The 27,125-nt window shown below is 37.7% G+C and overlaps 1 protein-coding gene and 3 long non-coding RNA genes across 8 annotated transcripts in view; all 4 read left to right on the plus strand.

The window, feature by feature from the left end:
- Positions 1-27,125, plus strand: part of LOC127976399 (scavenger receptor cysteine-rich type 1 protein M130-like) — a 226,170-nt gene that overhangs the window by 66,575 nt on the left and 132,470 nt on the right. Inside the window, exon 11 of the mRNA XM_052580796.1 lies at positions 3,318-3,632. Coding sequence (XP_052436756.1) covers positions 3,318-3,632 — 315 coding nt within the window. The remainder of the gene's footprint in view (positions 1-3,317; positions 3,633-27,125) is intronic.
- Positions 12,412-14,471, plus strand: LOC127976456 (uncharacterized). Its single transcript, XR_008157802.1, has 6 exons — positions 12,412-12,512; positions 12,775-12,813; positions 12,893-12,967; positions 13,319-13,381; positions 13,577-13,639; positions 13,865-14,471. It is a non-coding gene; the product is annotated as an uncharacterized LOC127976456 (long non-coding RNA).
- LOC127976461 (uncharacterized) lies at positions 15,095-16,219 on the plus strand. Of its 2 annotated transcripts, XR_008157803.1 has the most exons (3): positions 15,095-15,375; positions 15,771-15,897; positions 16,010-16,219. It is a non-coding gene; the product is annotated as an uncharacterized LOC127976461 (long non-coding RNA). The 2 variants fall into 2 exon arrangements; XR_008157804.1 differs by lacking the exon at positions 15,095-15,375 and having other exon boundaries at positions 15,702-15,897.
- On the plus strand, positions 20,270-26,517 carry LOC127976416 (uncharacterized). Of its 4 annotated transcripts, XR_008157781.1 has the most exons (6): positions 20,270-20,642; positions 22,384-22,456; positions 24,051-24,865; positions 25,098-25,215; positions 25,303-25,393; positions 25,511-26,516. It is a non-coding gene; the product is annotated as an uncharacterized LOC127976416 (long non-coding RNA). The 4 variants fall into 4 exon arrangements; XR_008157783.1 differs by having other exon boundaries at positions 25,098-25,393; positions 25,503-26,517; XR_008157784.1 differs by having other exon boundaries at positions 25,140-25,393; positions 25,511-26,517.

Below are 27,125 nucleotides of genomic sequence, written 5' to 3' on the forward strand. Positions count from 1 at the left end.
TATAACAGCTTATCATTCAATTGATGGTTTTGTCTAGTTCTGATGCAAAAGCTATTGAGAAATAGTTGAGTTAAAATAGTTTGGAAATAAATGTTTAGTATTCCAGGAGATATGATAAGTTTAAAGAAAAGGAGCCTTAATTTCAGAAAGAGTATTTTCGCAATTGTCAAACACTGTAATACAACAACAATAAATAATTTGTTTTCTTATTTGTCCAGTTCAAAATATGTATGAATATTTGTGTAACTTCTGTTCTACTACTGTTGTTAAATCCTCCACCATCTCTCTCTCTCTCTGTGTGGTTAAATTCTTTTTCATGTACAGATTTCAACACTGTTAGGTTGGTTGGAGGTAACAGTCCCTGCAGCGGTAGAGTGGAGGTGCATCATAATGGTCAGTGGGGAACAGTGTGTGGTGATGACTGGGATATGACTGATGCTGAAGTGGTGTGTAGAGAGATGGGATGCGGAGAGGCTTTAAATGCAGTAAATGGAGCTTACTTTGGACAAGGATCAGGACCAATCTGGATGGATGATGTGGCCTGTAGTGGATCAGAGTCAACTCTGAAAGACTGTAGATCAAGAGGATGGGGTGTTCATAACTGTGGTCATCCTGAAGATGCTGGAGTCATTTGCTCCGGTGAGCTGCTCCATACATCAGCCTGTTAATGCATCAATGATCAGACTTTCATTAATAAATATCATTTATACAATGTAAACTAACTGATTGGTTTCAAAGCATTTCATGAACAATTAATTGATAATTCATATATTTTAGTAGGGGTGTAACAGTACACATAATGTGTATTGTACGGTTCACGGGCAAATTCCAAATGGATGTGATCAAACTAGTCTCCACTCCAAGGTGATAGGGATGGAGTGAGCAGGGCAATGTGTGCCATTATGTAGTTTTTTGGAATCTACTTGGCAGAGAGAGTGACAATTAGCTTGTTATCTTCAGCTGGCATGTTCCCCTGACAATGCAGCATGCTTGCCAGGTTTTCACAACAAACCCCACCCAATAGCTACTACACTAGCCCAATGCATGTCGAGGGGGTCCCGATAAAAAGTGCATTCCGGGGGTTAAAATACAAATTTTCTTTTGGCGGGTTCCCCATTAGAGTGGCTAAATATTACGTTATTGCAAAACAGCACTTCGCTGATGTACACCGGCATAAAAAAATATACATTTTATATTTTAAAATGTTTTATACACATTAGTTATATAAGCATATATATAAAAAAAAAAAAAGTTATTTGCAACAGTTATGCTAACAACAATAAAAATAAATTTATGACATTAAAACAGCAACATCTACTGATAGACACCATAGCTGCATACGAAAACTGAAAAGTGCTGCATTCAGAGGATGCATTCCAAAGTAGGAAGGCACCAAGACACGTCCAAATTCAATGTTAGCTTCAGTTCCTGTCTCCTGAGATGCCTTCATCGGGCCGATTTTTGAAGGCAGCATAGATGTATCCTTAGCTTCCTTTGATATCCCATAATCTTGTGCGTTCCATTCTGTGACAGTTAAGCCGAAAAATAAAGATGCCATCTGAAAGTTGCCTTAGAAGCCTGTCCGAAATCAGTTTCATGAGGTGCCTTTGTGCAAAAACACTGCCTGCAAAGCCATTGCCTCATACAGCAGCAAGGCAGCAAATCAGCTGCCTAAGTTTTCAGATGCAGCCCATGTTGCATCGTCAAGGGAACATGCTAGCTGAAGATTACAAGGTAATTGTCACTCTCTCTGCCAAGTGGATTCCAAAACTACTACATAATGGCACACACTTGACCTGCTCACTCCAAACTAGTCTCCACTCCAAGGTGATAAGGATGATCACTTCCATTTGGAATTTGCCCGTGAATCATACAGTACACAATACGCGTACTGTTAAAGCTCTAATTTTTATTAATTAAAGTACTTGCTATTGATTTATTTCTGTATCATAATCATAGTGAAAAATGGTATTGTCTGTTTAATCAGAAACTATAAACTATGGACGATTTACAAGACTTGCTGATGGGCCTTACCTGTGCTCTGGGAGGTTAGAGATCCTTCATGATCAGAAGTGGATGTCAGTGTGTGCCGCTGTCTTTGACCAGCAGGATGCAGAGGTTGTGTGTAGAGAGCTGGACTGTGGGGCTCCTGTACAGGTGCTGGGAGCAGCTGCTTTTGACAAAGGAGACACTCAGATGTGGACACAAGAGATTCAGTGCAAAGGAAATGAAAAACTAATTCGGCGCTGTCCATCGTCAACATCAAATAATATAAACTGCGCCCGTGACAATCATGTGGAACTGATGTGTTCTGGTATAATTTTTAAACAAATCGTATTATTTAATATAGTAAAATTGTACATGGCTTGGATATCAGTAGTGATGTGTAACAGTCATTAGCATCTTTGGTTGATTTCTGCGGGTCCTGAAGAACTCTAAAATTAGTTGTATTAAATATAAAATTTCTAAAATGTTACATGAAAAGCCTGTTAGAATTTCAAGAGGTCTTAAATTTGGGGACGGAAAGACAAGAATCATGATAGGCTATTGATTTACGATTAATCTTCAAAAGACTATGTTGGTATTGAATAATGAGCACTGTATGATTCAAAAGTCAAAACACAGCAGAAGTGTTTTGTCTTATGTATCCAGGCCCAGCTGGATTTTTTTTTAAAGCCTTAGCAAGCACATCCACTTTGCAACCTTTAAGGTTAACAAACTTGCGGAATTACACAGGGCTTGATAGTAAGGACAGCCCAATGCCCAATTTTTAATCTGAATTGTAAATTATATTATTTTATGGTTACAATGTTACTATATGCATTGTCCTACCCCACACATAGGGTATTAATTTTATTTTTGCAGATCTAAAAAAAAAAAAGGAAAAAAAAGAAGGCTTAACTTTAAAAATCCTTCAGATACCCTGTAAATATATGGAAACAGCAAAGAAAAGACAGTTGAACAAAAAAGTGGAAATCAGGTTGAGAATTGCTGGTATATGATCCACCACAGAGAATCATGTACTAAATCATGACATTTGCATTTAAAGAAGTTGTAAATCTAGCTACGGTGTCTTAGCATACCATAGTCAACTTTAATCATATAAAATGTCATTTCCTAACAGTGAAATTGTGGCCAGTGAAAATGCTGAGTGGCTAGTAACTTTCGAAAACCACTAGCCACAGTCGAAGGTGAACAAAAATGTTGATGTCAAGCCCTGCTTAGATTGTATTCAACAGAACCAACTGAAGAATTTACAATTATTCATACCATTATCTTTCCTGTTCTGTTTCATTAAGACCATCTTCTTTGTCTAGGTTACATTGATCTCAAGCTGGTAAACGGTCCTGACATCTGTTCTGGTCGAGTCGAACGTCAGTACTTCAGTAAATGGGGCACAGTGTGTGATGCATGCTGGGATATGAGAGCTGCAAGTGTTCTCTGTACACAGCTGAATTGTGGGATTGCTGTGTCTGTTGTGGGATCAGACTGGTTTGGAGAAGGAAGTGGTGAAATCTGGGCTGATGTGTTTGATTGTGACGGGAATGAAACAAAACTCTCAGAATGTTCCATCTCTTCATGGAGTCGAGCTGAATGTTCTCACAGACGAGATGTTGGAGTCATCTGCTCTAGTGAGAGGACTTTATTGAAAAATGTGTTATAAATGATCATGCTATAATATAATATAATATAATATAATATAATATAATATAATATAATATAATATAATATAATATAATATAATATAATATAATATAATATAATATAATATAATGGGATAATCAATGGTTTGGTGTGCAAATCCTTTTATGCATGGCAAACCATTGATTATCCCACTTATTCCATGGTCATTTGCAGAGTTATAGACAAGTTAAAAATGTTATTGAGCTTTGCAGTGCAATATTTAACTGAATGTGTAAAAATTATGGTTATTTTCATCAGTTAGGCTATACAGCTCGCTAACTCTTACATTCTGCCGTTTCAAATCATATAAAGGGATGAAATAGTAATGATTAATAGATGCATGCAAAATTATCCATGTACAGTACTGCATACATTTTAAACGTATCTTACTAACCAAAACAAATGCCTTTCAATTTGAGTCTGTGGAATTCGAGATTAAATTATTGTGCAGCAATTTGTACTAATACAGACATGTTTGTGAATAAAAATGTTCTGTTCTGTACAGTTTGGGGGAGCTGTTTTACAAGTTTCGGAATTAATCGTCTCTGGAGCGGAGGGCAACTTCATGGATTACAGATTGGCAACAAATTTTGGGGATTTCGGCCGAACCTATTTCTGCCAGAACCCTTTCACCCATCTCACTAATATTACTCACCCCATAGGGAATCAAAATTAAGCAGCGGTATTGGTGGCTGTCCGTGGCGCAGGATCCTCAAAAGTTTGTGTCGGCCTGTCCAATTTGTGCTGCGGGCAAGGGATCCAATCGACCCCCAGCAGGGCTACTCCTACCATTGTTGGTTTCTTCGCGGCCCTGGTCACACATAGCTGGACTTCATTACTGGCTTGCCTCTATTTAGTGGCAAGACAGTAGTTCTGACTGTGGTGGACAGGTTCTCAAAGGTGGTCCATTTTATTCCCCTCTCCAAATGGCCTTCAGCGAGGGAGACAGTGACTATTGTCTTAGATCACGTTTTCCAAATTCATGGCCTCCCAGTGAATGTGGTTTCTGAAAGGGGTCCCCAGTTGGTGTCTAGGTTTTGGACAGAGTTCTATCGAAAGCTGGGAGTGACTGCAAGCCTATCCTCCAGATATCACCCGAAGACTAATGGTCAGGCCGAGAATGCCCACCAGGATGCGTTGTGTCTGGCATCTGCTGAACTGTCATCTTGGAGTTCCAGGTTAACCATGGTAGAGTATGCGCATAACTCCCTCCCGGTCTTGTCTAGGGGTTTGTCTTCCTTCCGGTGCTGTTTAGGCTACCAGCCACCATTATTCCCCTCTCAAGAATCCAATGCCATTGTTCCTTCCGTGCATGCATTTATTCAGAGATTCCTCTGTACATGGAGGATTGCCAGAGAAGCCCTCACTCAGACCGGCGAGAGGAACAAGACGTTGGCGGACTGCCACCATACTAAGCCCCCACTTTAAGTGTGTGGTTACAGAGTCTGGTTATCTTCTATGGACATTAACTTCAGACTGCCCTCATGTAAACTGGGAGCCAAACCCCCCCCCCCCCCCCCCCAAAAAAAAAGCTTACCATGTTGTTTTCTGTTGTTGTTGTTTTACACGTTGTCCGTTATTCCTTCCTTGTAGGCTATTATTATTATTATTATTATTATTATGCAAAGATGAAGTAGACGATGCCATCTCTGAACTGCAGTATGAGAGAAATGCATAATAGTAGCATAATAATAGCATCTTAGCATAATAATAATAATAATAGCCTACAAGGAAGGAATAAATGTCAACGTGACAGAAATAAAACAACAACAACAACAAAAAACATGGTAAGCTATTGTCACAAAGTTCTTGTTTGGCAAAATTAATATAAACTATTCTGTGTCTCAAGATGAGTTAAGTTAGAACAAGTTCAATAAAACTGTATTTGTACTTGTATTTCGACGGGCAGATGAGAATAGCCGAAACAAAGAAAACTCTTTAGTTACTTAGTGTGTCCTCTGTTCCCTGAGATAAGGGAATGAACGTTATGTATAGAAAAAAATTTTTTTTTTGCTTTCTGCCAAATCCTGATTTGTTTACATGTGTGTTGCTGCACAAACCAATTGCACTTAAGCACGCCAAAAGGGGCGGGACCAACCACTCTATAAGTCAGCCCATAGCGCCATTCATCATTCGACTGAAGCGACAATCATTGATTCATGCAGCTTGTAGTGTGGCAAGTGACATAACGCTCATTCCCTTATCTCTGGCAATCAAGGTCATGTTAAGCAAAGCATTCCCTTTCAAACATTCACTCCCTTTATGTATGGGAACAATTCCAATCATGCCGCACTATGAGCAACAATTACATGCTGCTGTGCGAGCCCAGTGTTAGAGCTCTAACATGGGCCCAAAGGGACTTGGGCATTATTTCGCCCCAACCTTAACTGGGGGCATGAGAACCATATGTTCTTTCTGTGCCCAGAGAAGAAGGCGATGAACCACTCTGTATAAGGCGTGAGATCTGTGGCCGTCTTGGTGATTGATATAAGACACCACTTACCGGTGGCTTTTGATTGCTGGAAGGAAGAAACAAAGGGTTAAGGAGACATTTCCAGGCAGTTTATATGTAGCCATCGCTTCTGAGCTGTCCAGGATTCAAAAGCCGGATTACCGTCCAACAGCTTACACAACCCGGAGTTAAACGCATCTGTCATGATCACTTTCCAGTGGGCCACAGCTTCGATACAGCAGTGATCCACCCTGACCGGAAATCTCTTCAACCACCAAGTGTGGGGCAGGACTCTGGCCTTTAGCAAAAATTGGAGGGGCTGCATGTGGAGCAGGCCCAGAAGAGTTACAGAGGCGGCAGCGGCCATAAGGTCAAGCTTCCTCTGAAAAACCCTCAGGGGGCATGTCACCCCTTAAGCCGTCAGTCGGCGAATTGTCAGAGACTTACCCGGCAAGATTCATGTCCGCATTAGGGCCCATAACAATTCTCAGAAAGACAGTTCGTCGTCTGGCCAACAACTGGCTCTTGCATTGGTTGAGCCAATCGCCATGGTAGTTTAATATGCAGATTCCAATCTGCCTGAGAGGGGACAGAGCCGCGTCTATGCACTTCATAAAAGTACGTGGGGCCAGGGACAGTACAAATGGAAGGACTGCATACTGATAAGCCAATGTAATGTAACATTCAAAAACCAATCCTCAGGGCAATTATGCGCGAGAATTTTCTTGACCGTCATCTTGGATGACTGGCACATAAGCGAGCTGTTCAGATGTCTGAGATCTAGAATGGGTCTGAGCCCGCCATTCTCTTTGGAATGAGGAAATCGCCGCTGAAAAAGCCAGAATCACTGTTTGCTGGGTGCACTATTTCCACAGCGCCATATTGCAAGTAGTGCTTGCACATCTTGCCCGAGAACAATAGCATCGTTGTCCAGGAAAGAAGATTGCACAATGCCTCTGAAGTGGGGCAGCCTTTGAGCGAACTGCAGTGAGTAGCCTCGTCAAATTGTTTCCAAAACCCATTTCGAGATTCCTGGAAAGGCTGTCCAAGCCATATAACGGGAAGCGAGAGGTTTTATTTTTTCAAACGAGAGCTTGAAAAAAGGGGGAGTCTACGTTTGTGTAAGTGATTGCTAGAGGATGAGGAATTTTGCTCTTTAAAGTATTTGGTTCCACTATCACAGTGGTAATAATGTAAAGCTGTTCTTTCGTGGGAAGGAGGAGGCGGGAACCGGCGGACAAACAAATTAAACTTTAATTATAAAATAAAGACAAAACAGCATGGCAGCCCCTCACGGATGACTGCCGCGCACAAACAAAACCAAAATGCAAAATGAATCCAGGCGTTGTCCTCTCTCGTCCTTCACTGTCTTCACTCCTTGCCTCGTTCCTACGGCTCTTGGCCCCCTCCCCACTCGTCACAAATGTATTCGGGCACCTGCATGACGTGACCCACTGCAAACGAAACTCTCTCAGAGGTGTTTGAAGAGGTGAGGGGCCCCGCGAGAACGGTGCTCCAACACCACCAGGCTGGCCATGATCTTGCTGATTGCTTGCGCTGTGGACTTTGTAACACGCAGAGCAAGATCTGTTGCTGTGTGCAGCTCTTTAAAGGCCTCTTGGTGCTCCTGGCCAGACTCATTCATACTGCAGAGAAGTTTGGCTTGAAGACTGCCATTTTCTGCAGCGCTGAGCCAGCCTGTCTGGCTGCTGCGTAAGCCTTGTTAGCGATAGCTGAAGTGGTCCTGCAGGGCTTAGATGGATGTGCTGCATGGCCCTTTAAGCCGCGAGCAGACGGCAGGCATAGATCTTTTGGGATGTTTGGTGTATCCCTTTTCGTCAGCGCCATCAATGGTAGTGAGAGCTGCTCCAAAGGAGGGGTTTACCTGTGTTGAGTAAGGGGGCTCGCTACATCTTGGTAAGCTCTTCATGGATGTCTAGCAAGAACGGGGCTGGGCACTGGCGAGAGGAATGCTGTCCTCTTTGGATGCGTCGAATGAGACCAGTCCACTTGCAGCTGAAGATGGGCACTGGTCCTCATTTGTGAAGCACACCAGTTTAAGAGGACGTGGGGAGGGCTGGACACATGGGTGCTGAGCCGACCTGACACCGCCCGAGCCCACACAGAGAGATCCACTGCCCCACAGTTTTTTTACTCTTAGGGGAGGAAAAAGACAGGTGGGTTTGACAGAACAAGGCAACCTGCGAGCTTAGACAGGAGCATAGCATGGGCTGAGGCAGGTGGCTCACTCACTGTGGCCATCTTCATTGTGCATTGAACCACACTCGCGGAGCGCCATTTGGAACAACGCATGCTGAAAATTTGTTCTTTTGGAAATTGCTAAATCGCCATTTGTTTGTGCAGCTACACTAACGTGAACAAATCAGGCTTCAGCAGAAAGGAATTTTCCCATATATAATGGGAGTGAACGTTTGAAACGGAACACAATGTAACATTTATAAATCTGGCTTTTAGCAAAAGGAATGTTTTAGGAATGTTTTATGAGAGGAAATGCCTCAAAATTCAAATGAATCAAATATAATCAACTGAATGAATGAACGCCTGTCGTCTGATCCCACAAATGCACATTTTAATTGCTACATGCACAAAATATGATAATTTAATAAAACTTTAACATTTGTTTTCCCAAATATGTCTCTATTTGAACAAAATTCTGCACATTAAAGCACAAAAGTAGGCAACTTTTGACGCTCTAGCGGTTAATAAACAGAACTGTTGCGTCTTGCGGAAGAACATTGTAGCCGGAACTACTTCTCTCTGTTTATGTCTATGAAGAATCACAAAGGTACTGGGTTACTCCGCCGCGGTACCCCCGAAGCAATCTAAAATAGTCCGAATATAAACACTTATTATAGGAGCACCCTAGTGATTCAGGACAAGCTAAAAACACGGTTTGGAAAATGGATTCATGGTGTACTCGCTTATTATATACATTTTTCTACATTTTGAACACAAACAAAGTTACGGACACCAGCTCTGATTGGTTGTTTCTTAATGGGAGTGATGTATTTCTGCAAATGGCAATAGGACCACTGGGAGGAGCCAGAGGAGCTTGATTTTTTTTTCACAGATTATCTGTCTCATATTCTACTGTCAGGACATAATGACAGGTTTAACAAATATGTAAAAAATATATTTTTACAAAAGTTACCTACTGCAGCTTTAATGTAATCCTACGTTCATGAATAGCACTGGGCTTTATTTATTGGTAGTTGTGTGTGTGGGACATGAAATGCTGTAAACTATGAAAATGAACTCCAAATGAAATTAAATCCAAATGCACCAAACAAGATTGACTCGAACTAGACGTCAATTAATGCACACGTGTCACCTGATCCACATACGCACAGATTCCTCTTTGCATGAGCAATTTATGATACATTAATGCAGAACAGAACATTTTTATTAACAAACATGTCTGTATTTGTACAAATCACTGCACAATAATTTAATCCCAATATTGATCAGACTCAAACTGAAAGGCATTAGTTTGTGGTATAAAATGTATGCAGTGCATGGATAATTTTGCGTGCATCTACTAATCATTTTGAATCTAATTTCATTTCATTAGGGGCAACTGTGGCCTAATGGTTAGACAGTTGGACTTATAACCCGAAGGTCACAGATTCGAGTCTCGTTTCTGGCAGGAGTTGTAGGTGGGGGGGAGTGAATGAACAGCGCTCTCTTCGACCATCAATACCAATGGATGAAGTGCCCTCGAGCAAGGCACTAAACCCTCATTTGCTCCCCGGGTGCTAGATATATATAGCTGTCCACTGCCCTGGGTGTGTGTTCACAGTGTGTTCACTTCTCACTGCTGTGTGTGTGCACTTGGATGCGTTAAATGCTGAGCACAAATTCTGAGTATGGGTTACCATACTTGGCAAATGTCATGACTTTTCTTAATATAATATAATATAATATAATATAATATAATATAATATAATATAATATAATATAATATAATATAATATAATATAATATAATAATAAAATGCTACATCTTTCGCTTAGATTCCTCTCTAACTCTTCATGAGGGTCTGGTGCGTTTGTCTGGAGAGAGACAGTGTGAGGGGGAGGTGGAAGTTTTCATCCATCAGGTCTGGAGGAGAGTTCTGCTGGACTCCTGGAGTCTCTCTGAATCCTCTGTGGTCTGCAGACAGCTGGGCTGTGGCTCTGTGATGAACTTCTCCGGCTCCTCTTCATCCAGTCCTGAACACAGTCAAGAGTGTGTGACGGGCTTCCAGTGCTCTGGAAGTGAAGCTCATCTGGGGAACTGCAGCTCTCCACAAACTCTCAACTGCAGCTCCACAGAACAGCTGTCAATCACTTGCATCGGTGAGAAGAACAACATCTGGGCAGATTATTCAGTTCGATTACTTTGTTCGTGATAAATAATGTGTTTTTCTTTTTATGAATATCAGGTCGCAGGTCCATCAGGCTGGTGGGTTCTGGGGGAGACTGTGCAGGGAGGCTGGAGGTTTTTCACAACGGCTCATGGGGGACAGTGTGTGATGACTCCTGGGATATTAAAGATGCTCATGTGGTGTGCAGACAGCTGCAGTGTGGAGTGGCCCTCAGTAACCAGCAGGTACCAGCCTGGTTTGGACCTGGTTCTGGACACATATGGCTGGATGAGGTGGAGTGTGAGGGGAATGAAACGTCCCTGTGGAGCTGCTCTTCTCCAGGCTGGGGAAAACATGACTGTCAGCACAAGGAGGATGTAGGAGTCGTGTGCTCAGGTAAACATGCTGCTGTGTGTGTTTTTTTATTTTTTATTATTGTACTTGAGATTAATATGAAGGTTATAGGAATAAACTTTTAACACATTCACATAATGCCCAGGTTTTAAATTTTTGGTGCTTTAAATTATATTTTCTTTTCATTTTCATCTAGAGTTTAAAGAGATCAGGTTAAGTGAGGGCTGTGAAGGGAATTTGGAGGTTTTCTACAATGGATCCTGGGGTAATGTGTGCTGGAACCAGATGGAGGGAGATACAGTGAGTCTGATCTGTCAAGAGCTGAACTGTGGAAGATCTGGTGTTTTGTCTGATTCTACAGCAAGAGTGAAATCAGCTCCTAACTGGCTGGATAAAGTTACATGTCGACCACATGATTCCACTTTATGGCAGTGTCCATCTTTACCCTGGGGTCAAAACTACTGTGGTAAAGGTGAAGTGGCCAGAATTACTTGTTTAGGTGAGATGATACAGTTTTTTTTCTCCTAAAATGCCACAGTTATGTGGTAAGTAAACAAATTTTTTTCTGCAAAACTAAACAGAGCAGACGGGAAGAGTCTTTGTTATTGTTTACGGTTTCATTTTAGTGGAGGTGAGTGATGAGTCTCTGAGTCGTCTGACATCTCCTCACCAGAGACAGTGTTCACGTAAGTTTCCTAATACATGAGTTAATGTTTCTTATTGTAAGCCTCTGTGAATCACATTATTTGCATTTAAAATCTACATTTAAATTTGCTTTTAAAACTCCATCTTCAGTTTTAGGGTGTATTTTGTTGTAAATGTGCTGAAGCTGGTGAGTGGTTGATGTGTGTATTTTAGATCATGTTCCTCTCAGACTGATCGGAGGGGATGGCCGGTGCTCTGGGAGGCTGGAGGTGTATCATAACGCTGTGTGGGGCTCAGTCTGTGATGATCACTGGGACATCAGCGATGCTCAGGTGGTCTGCAGGCAGCTGGGTTGTGGAGCAGCACTGAGGGCTGATGGGAATTCAACCTTTGGTGCTGGTAAAGGTATTGTGTGGATGAACAAAGTCGAGTGCAGAGGGAATGAGATTCACCTGTGGGACTGTCCTCTCTCCATGAATAAAAACACTGACTGCTCCCACAAAGAGTACGCTGGACTCACTTGTGCAGGTCACAAAAAACACTGAGGAATAATATTACTTTTAAGATAATTTTATGTATTTGTGATTTTGAATGCGTTTGTCTGTTTTGTCAGATGTGTCAGTGTCCACTACTCCTGCCACAACAGCATCAGCTTCTCCTCCACTTTCTCCTTCAGTGCGCTCAACATCAGTGTCTCCTCCACAAACTCATCCACCAGTGTCTCCCACAGTGCTTGTGATTGTTCTGGGAGTTGTGCTCTTACTGCTTTTAGTGCCACTGCTTATACTGATTCAGCAGAACAGAGTGATGAGGAGAGGTAGGAGAGATCCAGAGACTGTCATATTGTGTCTTATTCAGAGTGTGATCAATCTTGTGTTGTGAACTGACAGGTTTTTCTCTCTTCACTCACAGCTCTCTCTGACTGGTACACAGGACTACACAGGACTCAGTCTCAAAATGAACCAGTTTATGAGGAAATTTATCAGAGACACAATCTATGTACTCAGAGAGGTGAGGCATCATGGGAGAAATTAACTGCGAGTGTGACTGTGTATTGATTCAAAGGGACTCTACACAGTGCTTTCTTCTCTTCAATTGCTAGCACATTACCAATTACCCTTCAGTTTAAAGTCAGCTTGGCACCTCATGCTTGTATAAGGATCAGGTTGTTGGTCTTGACTTTCAAAACAGCTTGCAAAGTTGAATCCTACAAAATGACATTTTCAAAAGAAAAAAAAAAAACGTGTTTGATTGTTGTGCTCTCCTTTAACAGGGAGTCTCATCACTCAAGACGCTGATGAGCTTCTCTCAGGTTAGAGAAGTGATTTACAAACTGTGTAATCAGAAATTTCAGGAAACTAATGACTTTATATATTATTTTAATTTTGAAGAGAGGCTGAATGAGATCACTCCAGGAATCTATGAGGATATCTTCACTGGTGGACCGATACCAGATTGTGAAACAGGTGCTGATGCTTTCCTGTTCTTTACTTGTATTTATTTATCTGTACTTCTATAATGTGCATATAAATATATACAGTACATTCAAGTTTGTTTTAAGTGTGATGGTATTGGTTTCATGTAAAAAATTTGTAGATGACACACCAGAGGGATATTATGATGTCATTACTATTGGACAGAACTATGGTACTGAAAAATGTGGTTTTATTTTTATATAATTTTGCTCATTAATTTTTACACCAAATTAATTTGAAGTGAAGGCCAGTTCAGATAAAACAAATTATTATTTTATCAGCTTAATGTTATATTTAAGAGCTTATAATGTTGTGTGTGTGTGTGTGTGTGTGTGTGTGTAGTGGACACACCAGAGAATTATGATGATGTCATCATTAACGGACAGTGCTCACAATGTGCAAAAGGTGAGTCACAGAACTTATATTTAATAATCTACATTTGTTTCTGTCATATAATTAATGGCTACACACCATTTGAAGAATCACTATGGCTTTATCAGGTCTAGTCTAACAATCTGTCATTAGGGGACAGGGGTCTATTATATGAAACAATATCAAGGTGTTAAAAATAAAATGATCTTTTTTTGAACATGTGTAAAGAGGGAGATCAGGAGGGGTATGACGATGTGTGGAGTATCACTGAAGATGTGAGAAACCTGTTAGGTAACCATTTTGCCTTTTGATTCCTACATTTATTAAATATATTAAGTATTATATATTAACAATAAAATTGCCTGTCAAAAGTTCAGACACACCCCATTCTTCATCAGTTGTCTATTTTAAGGCACAAAAACGTACCAAATAAATATATTTGTAATTTGCTGATTAAAAATAAAATTTAAGTTACTTTTGGAATACTGATCATAGCATTATTTCTTTTTAATGCAGACTATGATGATGTGGGGGAGGAGTCAAACAATGATGGAGGGGTAGTATGACTCAGTGACCACACCCACTTTTTATTTGATTTTTATTTCAAGTTTTTTGCATTTGATTTTTTAATATTCTGTAATATGCTACTTAAATATTGTCATGTTACATCTAGAGTAACCTAACTACTGTTTCTAACAGTAACAGAACTACTAATGCCTAGTTAAAATATTAAGGTTATGGATCAGGGTTAAGTATTTTTAGGCTTAATAATTTATGACTTGATTTCCTCTTTTCTTAAAGTCCCCCCTTTCAAATAACTGAAACTTTGGAGAGTCTTCCTTTGACATAACATGATGGCTATAATGACTTGCACTAATATGATTCTGACAGTTGTCGAATATATGTTAGAAAGCATTCATGATCAACCTAAAATAAGATGTCTGCATAAATGTTATTCAGTGGCTATGTTGAAGTGTAAAACAACTGTCATAAGAAAACAGTAGCATTGTAGGATGCAAGAATTGCATGTCTCTAAAAGATGCTAAATATTACAGAATTGTAAATGTGACAAAATGGCTAGAAAGTGCCCTGCTGACAATAGATAAAATATGAATATGTAATAACAGGCTAGTGGATATTCATGCTGGTTTTTATTTGTAAATGCTATTGACTTGGACATTATGATCTGAATATTTTTTTTCTAGACATACATACATAAATAAATAAAAAATAAATAGTATCTAAATCATTTTAGATTAATCCAGCACTTTGAGTTGTGATTTCAGTCTCCTACCGGTGTCAAAGTGAACAACAGGTAATAATTTTCTTTATGTGGATTTAACTGCCATCTCGTAGACAATAAATTAAACTTAAAAAGCAAAGGTCCATATGCAACTTCCCTATATGATTAAATCAAGTCTAAGTAACGGAATTTATATAATTTGCCAATCCTGTACGTTAGGCAGAGAGGGGACGGCGGCCCAGTAGTGCACAACACAACAACATTATGCCACAACACAACAACATTATGCCACAACACAACAACATTATGCCACAACACAATAACATTAAGCCACAACACAATGACATTAAGCCACAGCACAATGACATTAAGCCACAACACAATGAAATTCTCACAAAACAACAACATGCTCCCGACCACTAGGGGGCAGTTGGTCTGCAGAAACGGGCCATAGACTGTATGTATTTCCTGTGAAATCTCAGGGAGCATAAGTGGTTCCGGTCTGTATTCTTCCGTATGTGAGTGCATTACCAGCCACAAACTTTTTTCAATAAACAATGAATAAACGATAAATTATGTATATCTCTGGTTTACACAACTATTGCTGTGTCCCGTTTTGTGAGGCTCCTCAAAAGGTTTCTCACACTTCTCCCCTGGATGAAGAAACTCGAAATAAGTGGATTCAGAGTAATAATGTTAGATGTAAGGATTTTAACATCACATTTGATACTACAGTCTGCAGGTGCCTATTCAAGAATGACAAAAGCATGAGAATCTACAATAGGTAAGATCTAAACCCTTATAACTATATTAGGAGCACAACGTAGGCCTATTGTGAATTTTTAAATGTCATTATTTATTTGTTTTTGTCGCCGTGGTTTAAAAACCTCTTTTGTAGATCAAGGCAATACATGTTAATATACAATTCGCCCAAAAATAAAAATAAAGCTGTCAACATATACTACTGTCAGTCAGCTATTTACATAGACCCCACAGAAGAAATTCATAATGGTTTAGAATGATACGAGGGGGAATAAGCTAAAACCCCAGCTAATATAATTTTACAGATCTACCTTTTTTTCCCTTGCATGTAAAAAAGGTTTACAAGTTCTGTCCAGGCAAAAAAATATTTACACTGTTTGGTGTGTATTTTCGGAAAACATGTCTCATCCAATCTAGATTTGAGATGTAGAACCATTTAATGGCCTTTTGGAGAGTTATTGAACCTGCATTCCACATGGTCCGTGTGTTCAGAACAAGGGCAACTACATTGAGGAGAGAAGTTGGAATAACAAACAATGCAATGGTAAATGTTGCTATTGTACTGTTTGTGACAGAAAAAGAAAATGTTATATATATTTCCACTTTTTGATGCAGATTTTACATGTATCATAATTATTTAACATTTATTTTGACAGTGTCAGTCTCTGCAGCCCTTCAATGAGTTCCTCCTCTTCATGGTCCACCTTTCAGTCGGTCTTCCAGAGAAGGATCTGACCTTACACAAAAAACTTGAGATGGATTAATTTGGTTTTATTTGTACAGACTATTATATGTGAAATGAGCTCTACGTGAAATTAATTATAATTTTAGATGTAACATAACTGTGAATAAATTAAATAACATTTTCTGTCTGGGTACTTATGTGTTTTTTTTTTTATTTTTTTTGGCACATTATAAAAATCCTGTTACACCGGGGACTATGCCAACATTTTTGGTTCTATTTCTCCTGAAGTTTGTTATGTTATTTAAACAAGAATCAACATCCAAGAGTGGTCTTTGCCTAGTATAATGAGTTCTTATATAACATCTGCTTTTCTCTTAAAAAAAAGAGCTTTATTTCAATAAGATATTGTGTCTTTGCCTTACTGTATGTTTATTCACATTGGAATAAACTAACAGACAATGTTGTTTGGAAAAAGGTTTGGTCAATACCTAATCAATATTTTATTACAAACAAGGTTTAGGATGTATCATTCAAAATTATACACAGGATTTACCCACCCTAATATTATTTTGTAGTGTGGAGAGATGGGGACCCAAAAGCTAGAATGCAAATGATGAGCTTTTAATAGAGAGTGGCGTTTCAACAAAAAACAGTCTTCAAAAGAGCAACAAAAGGGCAGCCGATGAGCCGGCACACAAACTGGGAACGTAAAGACTACGAAAAGCAGCAGACAGATGGTGCTTCTCAGAAAACGGATCGGCACAGAGGCAGCGCGAGTTCAGAGGAACTGTTTGTGTGCTATCAGTTCCTCACAAGACCGCGTGAGGGCGATAGAAGGTAAGAGGCGCTCAATCTGATTCCTGCTTTTATTTTATGATATCCTCCTTTTATTTTATTATATATATATATATATATATATATATATATATATATATATATATATATATACACACACACACACACACACACACACATGGAGCTCATGAGAGGAACAGGAAACTGAAGAAGTTCTCCAAAGCCTATCAGAAACTGGTCCGAGCCACTAAGAAAACAACCTTTGGACATTGAGGATGGATTTATATATATAAAATGGCTACATATATATACAATATGGCTACTACTATACTACAAATTTTAATATCACGATTAGCATTATTGTTAATAATAATAATAATAAATTATTATTAATAAATTAACTAATTTTACATCGTTGTTTTAATAATATCATAACATCATATAATATAATGCTTGAAAAATACTAATTAGGTGCTCAAACTGTATTTTTCCATGCTATTTGAAGCATTACATTTTTGTATTGTAAATGTGTTGTGAATTAATTTCATATGACATTCAATCGGGGTCAAAAAACTCATGCATACTAAACTCATATAAAAAAACAAGAGAAACTCTGTGCTGTAATAGTGTTCCAGCTGTGGGCTTTGAATATGGAGCTGAAGTTGTTCCATTGCTATTACAGTTCAGCGAGATGCCTGCGATTATCATAATCATGTTAATTAGGTGAAATGTAGGCTAAACATGGAGAGGGACCTGGTTGCGTCAATAGCAGATTATTTTTGATCAATGATCAAAGTCTCTGTTGATTTCTCTAAATTACCTTTTTTTTCTTTTTTTTTTCTCCCTCTCTCTTTTCTCTGTGTGGTGTCCAGGATGTAGTTCTGGTTGACCTGTAACATGTGGAGATTTGGCCCCCAGCACTCTGCAAATGTTCAGGGCCAAACAGGAGCTGTGTGCTGTATATATATATATATATATATATACAGTGGGGCTCGAAAGTTTGTGTACCCCTTGGAGAATCTGTGAAAATATGAGTAATTTTCAAAAAATAAGAGAGATCATACTAAATGCATGTTATATTTTATTTAGTACTGTCCTGAGATATTGTGCATAAAAGATATTAACATTTAGTCCACAAGACAAAAAAAATGCTGAAATTATTAAAATATCCCTACTCAAAAGTTTGGGAACCCTTGGTTTCACCCCCCAGCTCTTAATGCATCTTGTTTCCTTCTGGAGCATCAGTGAGCATCATTTGAGTCCCTCAAATGTCCTCAGTGTGATAAGGTGCATCTATAAATCATAATATCCCAAAGTCCCTGTTGGAAAGGGTTCAAATCTGCAAAGATGTTGGAAAACTGAAGAATCTGCAGGACCTTAAAGATTTTTCTGAAGAACGCTGCTCAGTTTAACTGTTCGGAACAAACAAGGGACTCATGGGTTCCCAAGCTTTTGAGGGGGTTATTTTAATAATTTCAGCATTTTTTTTGTCTTGTGGAATAAATGTTAAAATATTTTATGTACAATATCTTACTCAGGACAGTACTAAATAAAAAATAACATGCACCCATTTACCTAAATTTATTACTTCAGACTTATGTGCCCTCTAGAAGCTTGCGTTCTGCAAGTGAATTACTTGATTGTGCCCTCCCAAAGAAGCACAGTCACTTTTATGGACTTTTAAATAAAATTTTCCCTCCTGGTGGAATGACCTCCCCAACTCAATCTGAGCAGCTGAGTCCTTAGCCATCTTCAAGAATCAGCTTAAAACACATCTCTTCCATCTTTATTTGACCCTCTAACTTTAACACTCACTATTCTAATTCTATTCTTTTTGTATTCTATTTTCTTTTCATTTATTATAGAATTATATAAAATAAGACCTCTAACACTACCTTGCTCTATTCTTTTATATATCTGTTTTCTTTCTATTTATTTTATTATTTAAAAGCACTTGCTACGTTTCCTGTTTTTAAGCTAACTAAGACTTGTTATAGCACTTACAGTATATATCAGTTCTCTTTTATTGTTTTTGATTGCTTCTATTGTCCTCATTTGTAAGTCGCTTTGGATAAAAGCGTCTGATAAATGACTAAATGTAAATGTAACGTGGTGTTTCAGCATGATGATGTCAGAACGTTTGTTCTGATGAAGAAACAAAATGTAGTCAAACTAATGCAGTTCTAGTGTAAATGAACATTGTGTCTTGTAGTCTCAAAACCTGTAAGATCACAGCATGCTGTGCATTTAAAGGTGAAGTGTGTCATTTATGTCTCACTAGCAGTATCCCACAGATTTATGTAGATTTTGCATAAATTTAACTTGCTTGAGCAGAATTAACTGCTATGTTTTTTTCATTTTGACAGCGTAATACTTTTTACATTATCTCCTCTCAGGGCTTGCATTTGCTGACTCAGTTCAGAAGAGCCCACGCAATGGCTCCTACTTCAACAGAAAACAGGAAGTCCCACCCACAAGCATCATTTGGTTAAGCAGTCACTTATTTATAGTGAATTAAATTTATATTTTCATTAAAAAAATACACACTTCAGTTTTGAACAATGTTTTATTATCAAATGTTAACTGAAGATCCTTCAGTTTAACTCCTCACAGCCACTGATCTCCTCAAGTGTTGAAGTTCATTCACATTCAGGCATTTCATAATGAAAATACTGATATTGCTTTGCACACTGTCCCTGCATTTTCTTTATGCACAGCTCATACAGTTTTCAGGCCTGTGCTGGACTCAGGATCCTGTTCAGTTTGGCATGGTTTAGATTAGCATGATAGCTGGAGTAAACAGTGGTTATCTGCGTCACCAATAGTCCTCAAACCACAGCGCGGGTCTTGTTTGAGTGGCATGTGTTCAACAGGTTCTCATCCACACAGTTTTTAGCTTTCAGTTTTAAAATGCAATACAAATTTGGGGTTGTTAATATTTTTTATGTTTTTAAAAGAAATCTCTTATGTTCACCGAGGCTGCTTTCCTTTGTTCAAATATAAAATAAATACAGTATTATTGTGAAACATTTTTATGATTTAAAATAAGTTTTCTGTTTTTGATGTAATTTAAAATATAATTTATTCCTGTGTTGCAAAGCTGAATTTTCTGAATGCTTTAGTCTTCAGGTTCACATGATCCTTCAGAAATCATTCTAAAAAGCTGATTTGCTGCTCTAGAAACTTTTCTTATTATAATCAAAGTTGAAAATGGTTGGAAAAAGTTTTACATGATTCTTTGATAAATATAAAGTTCAAAAGAACAGCATTTATTTGAAACAGACATATTTTATACTTTACTGTCATCTTTGGTAAATTTTAATGCATCCTTGCTCACTACAAGTATAATTTATTTTAAAAAGTGAACAGTATTTTTATGTTAAAAGCTGTTTGATTTCATCTGTTTTTGTGTGTTGTTTTGTGGTTGTTGCTCAGTTTGTGATGATGGTGTGTGTGTGGTTTCTCTGTTAGTCAGTATTTGAAGACTCAGGCTTGTTTCTGTGGTCGAAATGCCAGGATGTCAGCTTGTCTCGTAATTCTGGTTCACATGTCACAAATAACATCACATTGCCCGCGCATCTTCAACCACATCCTTTGTTTATTAGCTGATGAATCTTACATCACATTTTAACACTAAATATACAATATTTTTTAGATGAGCACATAATGCTATTTAACTGAAAGCAACTATCAAACAATGATATCATGTGTTATCATAAGTTTTTTTAGTTCCAGCTTGTTTCCTGCAGACTCTTCACAAACTCTTTTTATCCTCTCAGGCTCTGGAGAGAGTGTCTGCTGGAGGAGGGGTGAGTATTTGATTGTGCCATATATCATATAAATATTAATACATTAAAAACCCATTTCTCCTGCAGAATTTGCATAAAAAGAAGGCAGTCTCATGCGATTGAGGCTGTTTGCACAATTGACTGTAATGTGCTGGTCAAGCTTGAATGCCAGAATGTACAGCAAATGTGCCTATGCATATTTGTCTGATTTAATTAGATGCACTGTGTATTTTAATATGATTTTTCTTATTTTAAATATGATTGAAAGTTCAGATGTGAAGCAGTCTGCATGAACTTAATCTCTTTCAGTCTTCTGCATGCCTGATTGTGTGGATGACATAATTGTCATTTTTTTTAGTTGCCACAAATGAGACAAACATTTCAAATGAAGTAATTAAAAATATAAATAAGTAAGCAAACATAATCAAAGATGCATGAATTGTGTTAGCAAGCAGCTTTGAAATGAAAGAAAATTGTTTCTTGTCTGTTTCAGCTGCCTGTGGAGTCAACTGTTTTATCTGGCAGTTCTTCATGTTATTTTACGGGATCACTATGATTCATTTAAAATATATTTATACTAATTGTTGGCAAATCAAATCTTCAAGACTTAAAGAACCATATTGCCAACCAAATTGCCAACTATTGAAGGTTTGGCAGTAAATTATAATTCAATAAAAAATAAAATAAAAAGTCCTGGCTTTGAAAAACAGTCTGTAAAAACAGAAACACACTCTGCAGCAGAATCAACTCTTAGTAAAAAAAAAAAAAAAAAAAATGCTCTATGACAAATATTGAGCTCCTACACTGTTCCCCTCCAAAAGACCAGGATCAGATATCTCTCACCACATCATCAGCTCATTAGACAGAAAACAACCGTCTGTCTTTGTTTTAGTCGCCGAAGAGCGTTAGTAAACTAGAGGAGGCTCCAGAATCCCTCCGGCTCTTCCTTCTGTTTTGCAGAGGATGAGGAATGTTTATTGAGATACTTGATCGTGGCTGCAGAGAGCAGATCTGATTCAGTGCTGACTGATACTTGTGACTCAAACCCTAAAGACCTGTTTTCAGGTTTAATAAGCTTCTGTGAGTCAAAGCCAAACCATCAGGTCACAGTAATGTGCAAGTCAACAAGGCGTGCAAAGTTCACCCTCTTCATGTGACTTACTGTCTGTACATTTAGTTTTAAACTACATTCAATTCAATTTTATCCCCACATCGTGTCAGTGGACTTTCCCTTGATTTTGAGGGACAATCTGCAGAATTCTGTTAAACAGTAAAATAATGTATACTGTATTATATTTTATATAAATATACTATTTAATATATTTTAAAATGTAATTTATTCCTGTGATGGTATAGATGAAATGTATGAAGTCTTATGAGTCACATAATATGCTGATTTGGTAAACATTTTCCAATAATATACTAAAGAAATTATATTAATAGATTTATATAAATATATATTATTTTCCTATACATTTCTATATATATATAGAACTGTTTTACTTTGCAAAATATTATGTTTATTCTGTTAAACTGTAAAATATAACAATATAAAATATTACATAATAAAATATATATTTTTATTTTGCATTATATGTGTATGTGAGTTTACATTTTTTTTCTAAAGTACATATATTTATATAAACATCTTACTTGCAATATAACTTAATTTAGCATAAAATATTTTAAACAAACAGATAAATTTATTTGTCCTTTATTTTGATTATAAACTTCATTTATGTCTTTTTTGCATCTTCCTCAGTTGAAAGTCACTTTGGCACCATGTATAGAGGATCTTATCCTCCTTGAACAAACTTTGCTACTTGAAAGAGCAGGTAACAAACCATTTGTAGGACAGATAACAGAACTTGTACATTTAACCCTCTGCTGTATGTTAATCCCTTACATTTGTGCATGTTAAGATGTTTAATCCTCATATAATTAGAGAAGTGTGAGGGGCTTTTTGTTTTAGTCTTTACTTCAAAACCACAACACAGTTTGCCCACGTCAACAACTTACTCTCACAGCATTTATATCAAAAGACTTTTACCACATAAAGCAGATCCAAAAACAAAAAACAAATATTGTTTTTGCTTTTTTCAAGATTTCTAACTTACAGGAGGTTTTAATTTACATGCCCATTTCCTTCTTGACCACTCAGCCGTCTGTGAAGAACGTTAGACTGAAAATTTAGGCCCTAACAGAATCATTTTGTTTATACTCACAAAACAGTGACAGCAGGTTTCTGTGGGATCAGTTTCCATGTGATACAAGGGGTCACTTATCAGTTGTGTAATGTAAAGCAAGTAAAACCTCCCCATTATCAGATCTGTGCATTTCTTTTCTATAGAGGTCTGTGATTTGAGTATATCAGACATTAAAGGGCTTGGCAGCATGATAAGGTTTCTCATTGACGACTCTGTGAACTCTGTTAACCACATTGAAATCAGAGTCTGCTTTACAGTTTGGCATGTGGAGGGTTTTATTATGTATAAACCATTTCATAACACAGTACTCTGGGTGTGCTGCCAAGTACATTAATGTGCTTTGGTCAGTGATTATGAAAAGCTGTAATATGGATTTTGGATTGAAACAAGCTGTGCTCAGTTCAGTTGATTATTTTGATCAGGTCCAATTCTCTTTTTACTTATGGATATGCTGGGAACTTGATTTTTTTGGGGAAGTCGTGGCCTAATGGTTAGAGAGTTGGACTCATAATCCAAAGGTTGTGGGTTTGTGTCTCGGGCCTGCAGTAATTGTAGGTTGGGGAACTGAATGTACAGTGCTCTCTCAACCCTCAATACCATGACTGAGGTGCCCTTGAGCAAGGCACCGAACCCCCAACTGCTCCCAGGGTGCAAAAATGGCTGGTGTGTGTGTGTGTGTGTGTGTTTCCTGCTGTGTGTGTGCACGTTTGATGGGTTAAATATAGAGCACGAATTCAGAGTATGGGTCACCATACTTGGCTGTATGTCACGTCACATTTTTTTTTTGAACATGTTCTTGTTAGTGAGTCAGAAATATACAGCTTGACCAGTGTAACGATTCCTGACAAACTTGTCAGGTCTTGCTATAAGAAACATTTTTTAACTTTTAGAACACAGTATCAGGCGCTGCTTATGAGATGTTAATTTTGTATAAATTTGTACAAGGTGATTCGTACAGAAAAGTGTGATTTGTAGAAAAGCAGTATAAAAGTACAGCCCTACACATATCTGTCAGTTGGGCATAAGCAAATCGTATGACAACACACAAATTAGATTTAGTATTTTCGAACTTGAGTGCCTCGTTGCAAGGTGCAACATTCAACTATAACAGCTGTGTGTTTTTAAAAAATACATAAAAAAGCAGTGCAGTTGAGTGCAAATCTGCATTCTGTGTTAATAGCCTCTTATGATTTTTGAATGCTACTTTTCTTTGCTGTTTTAGCTTTGTGGACATCCAGGCCCTGGCAGTTCTGTGTGAGAAAGAGAGGAAGAAGGAAACAAAGAAAAAAACACAATTTTCTTTATCAGGCATCAGTGCTTTATAGGGAACTGCATGGGAAAAGAAGGAGAGTGAGGCCGAAGGGAATTGGAAGGAATGAGAGGAGCGATTCATCTTTTCATCAGTGATTCAAAGTGACTAACAGGATGCACAGATGGAAAATACTCTGTTATTATTTCTCTCTCTTTCAATCTCGTCTCTATTTCTCCCTCGCACTCAAACATATGCCAATCTCATCTAGAATGATGCATGATGAGCTCCATCTGAAAATAATCAGCTTCTTTTTTGTCTCACTGTCTGAAGTGTTAACAGGATTTTAGTAAATAAATCTTTTTTTTTTTTCAGTTGTGGATGAAAATGTAAACAAGTTTTTGTAATGTGTTTCCTATCACAAATTGGACAGCAATGTAAAAGGTTTCAGATTAAAATGTTTTGCGCTGGAAAACATTTTCCCATAATATCCTCACTTCCTTATTTGAGTCAGGATGCATGCAAACTATAACAAAATCTCTAATTAGACCAGCAGCATTTTACATGACAAATTTTTTATACATATAACATATGGAAGGCAGAACTAAAACGACACTTGTATTATAAATTTAATTTAGTGCAGCTATTCAATATTCTATGGGACAACAGGTTGGGAACAGATTTTGAGAAATTCAGCATTACATCACTTGAATGGATCCTCTGCAGTGAATGGGTGCCGTCAGAATGTGAATTCAAACAGCTGATGAAAACATCACAATAATCCACAAGTAATCAATTTTACCCTCAGCTGTGATAAAGTCTTTCCTGTATTATAACACACACACACACACACACACACACACACACTACACACACACACATATATATATATATATATATATATATATATATATATATAAATTCTTTATACAACAGCAGAAAATGAAGCACATATTACAATAACTGCTTTACGTAGAAACTACTTATTCTCCCATTGCTTTTTTAATTTATACTTTTTAGATTGACATCTATTCTGTCTGACTGTGTATCTGTATTTATAAGTTCAGAGCTTGTGTTGATCCCTGAAAACAGCAGTTGTCCTCCAGTGGGGTTGATGGTCAAGGGACAACAGCTTGAGGTCAGCGGGGTGGAACAGGAGTGGGTTGACTACACTGGGGTACAAATAATCTCCTCTGTCTCTCGTTCCTGTGTGTGACTCACACAGATTCACACATGCACTGAACAGGTTTTGCCCCATGCTGCTCCTCTGTGGGGATTTTAAGAGATCCACGTGCAAAAAGCACAACTCACCACAGGTAAGTGGCAAACATCTAATTCATCATCTACACTTCCTTCAAAGATGGTTATTATTACATAACAACAGTTCTCAAATTTGATTGGCTGAATGGCGTTGTTTTCTACGAGTTTTCTAGGGTCTACGAGCCTCCGGGACGTGATCTGCTGCTGGAACATTTGCTGATTATTTCATCTGTGGACATCTGATCTGATTTTGAGCTGGAATTTCCCGCTGATTCAGTGCTTATGGACAGATGTTGGTGGAACTGGTTAACAATTGAACTAGTCTGGAGGTAGAGAATGAAGATAGAGAGAGCATCTGTGAAGTTCTGCTTTGGACAGAAAAGAGTCTTAAAAGTGTTAAAGAATAGTACATTGCACAAACACAGAAGAAATGGTGTTTGTAACATGCTGGATTGTATTCTTCTGAAAGCACTGATCTTGTTGTATTTAGGTGATATTTTTATCCCCCAACGGAAGTGTCTTTTTCTATGACTTTTAAAAAGAGTTGAGATTGTCGTTATGCTGATATTTAATATGCCTCTTAATTTATTGTTGATAAATGAAAAATTTGTCACCTACAGTGGTTGTTAATGAAACTTAAATTCTCAGTATCTCTCATCTCTCAGACCTCAATGTGTTATGAAGCACTATTATTTTGCTTTGTCTAATTTCAGGCTTTTTAACCAGAACAGTTTACTACAATAAAAATGTATGCTTGACCAGAAATAAAGTAATTAAGAATTTTATTATAAGAAAAACATAAATACTGTATTTCTGTTCCAGTAAGCGTTCAAAATGTAGACACTCTCTACTGCTATAACACGAGCACAAGACTCTTATCAGCTCGTTGCTGGCATCTATTGAAAGACTAACGCATTGCAGGATGAAATGCACCTTGCAGTCATTAGAATAGTTTTTTTGCTTCCATCTTGTGGTTGAAAAACACATTGCTACATTCAACGGACAAGTCCATGTTCTTTAATACTTGCTGCAGTGAATGAAAGCGGTTTATTTACAATAAGACATAGATTTTTGTACTATTATTCTAATAATAGAATGAAATTCTTGAATGAAAAATGTTTAAAATAATAATAATAATAATAATGCCAGATTAAATTACAGGATTGCAAATTTGGGAGTTATATGTTGTAGTTATTTTTGAAGATATATATTCATCTTTTTTTATATATATATATATATATATATATATATATATATATATATATATATATATAAGTATTTGTTTAACATGGTTCAGTGGTTGAGCTTAATGATTGCAGTTATAAACAAAATATTATTTGCACATCCTTACTGAAGATTCTCTATATGGAGGAGGAGGAGTCCTGAAGGTTGGGGTGTTCATGGCAGCTGTCATCATCGCAGTGATGCTGGAGTCATTTGCTCAAGTGAGCTGGTCAATACATCACCCTGTTAAAGGATCACTGATCAGACTTACATTCATAAACTTCATTCATAAACTAAACAATTGATGTGATTGGATTTCAAAGCCATTTATATCTAAATAATTGATAACTGATACATTTTATGGTCTATACTGTATTACTTTCATCCATTTATCCATTTTATTAATTAACGGTTTTATAGTGGCGTGTAAGAAAGTCAGCCACTTTGTCCACTTGGTTTCTGCGAGTCCTTAAAAACTCTTAAGTTTAGTTGTATCATATTTAAGTACATGTACAATGGTAATGGTACAAGAAAAGCTTTTATTATCATTTCAAGAGGGTGTTA

The sequence above is a fragment of the Carassius gibelio genome, chromosome A4 (assembly GCF_023724105.1).
Source record: "Carassius gibelio isolate Cgi1373 ecotype wild population from Czech Republic chromosome A4, carGib1.2-hapl.c, whole genome shotgun sequence".
NCBI lineage: Eukaryota > Metazoa > Chordata > Actinopteri > Cypriniformes > Cyprinidae > Carassius > Carassius gibelio.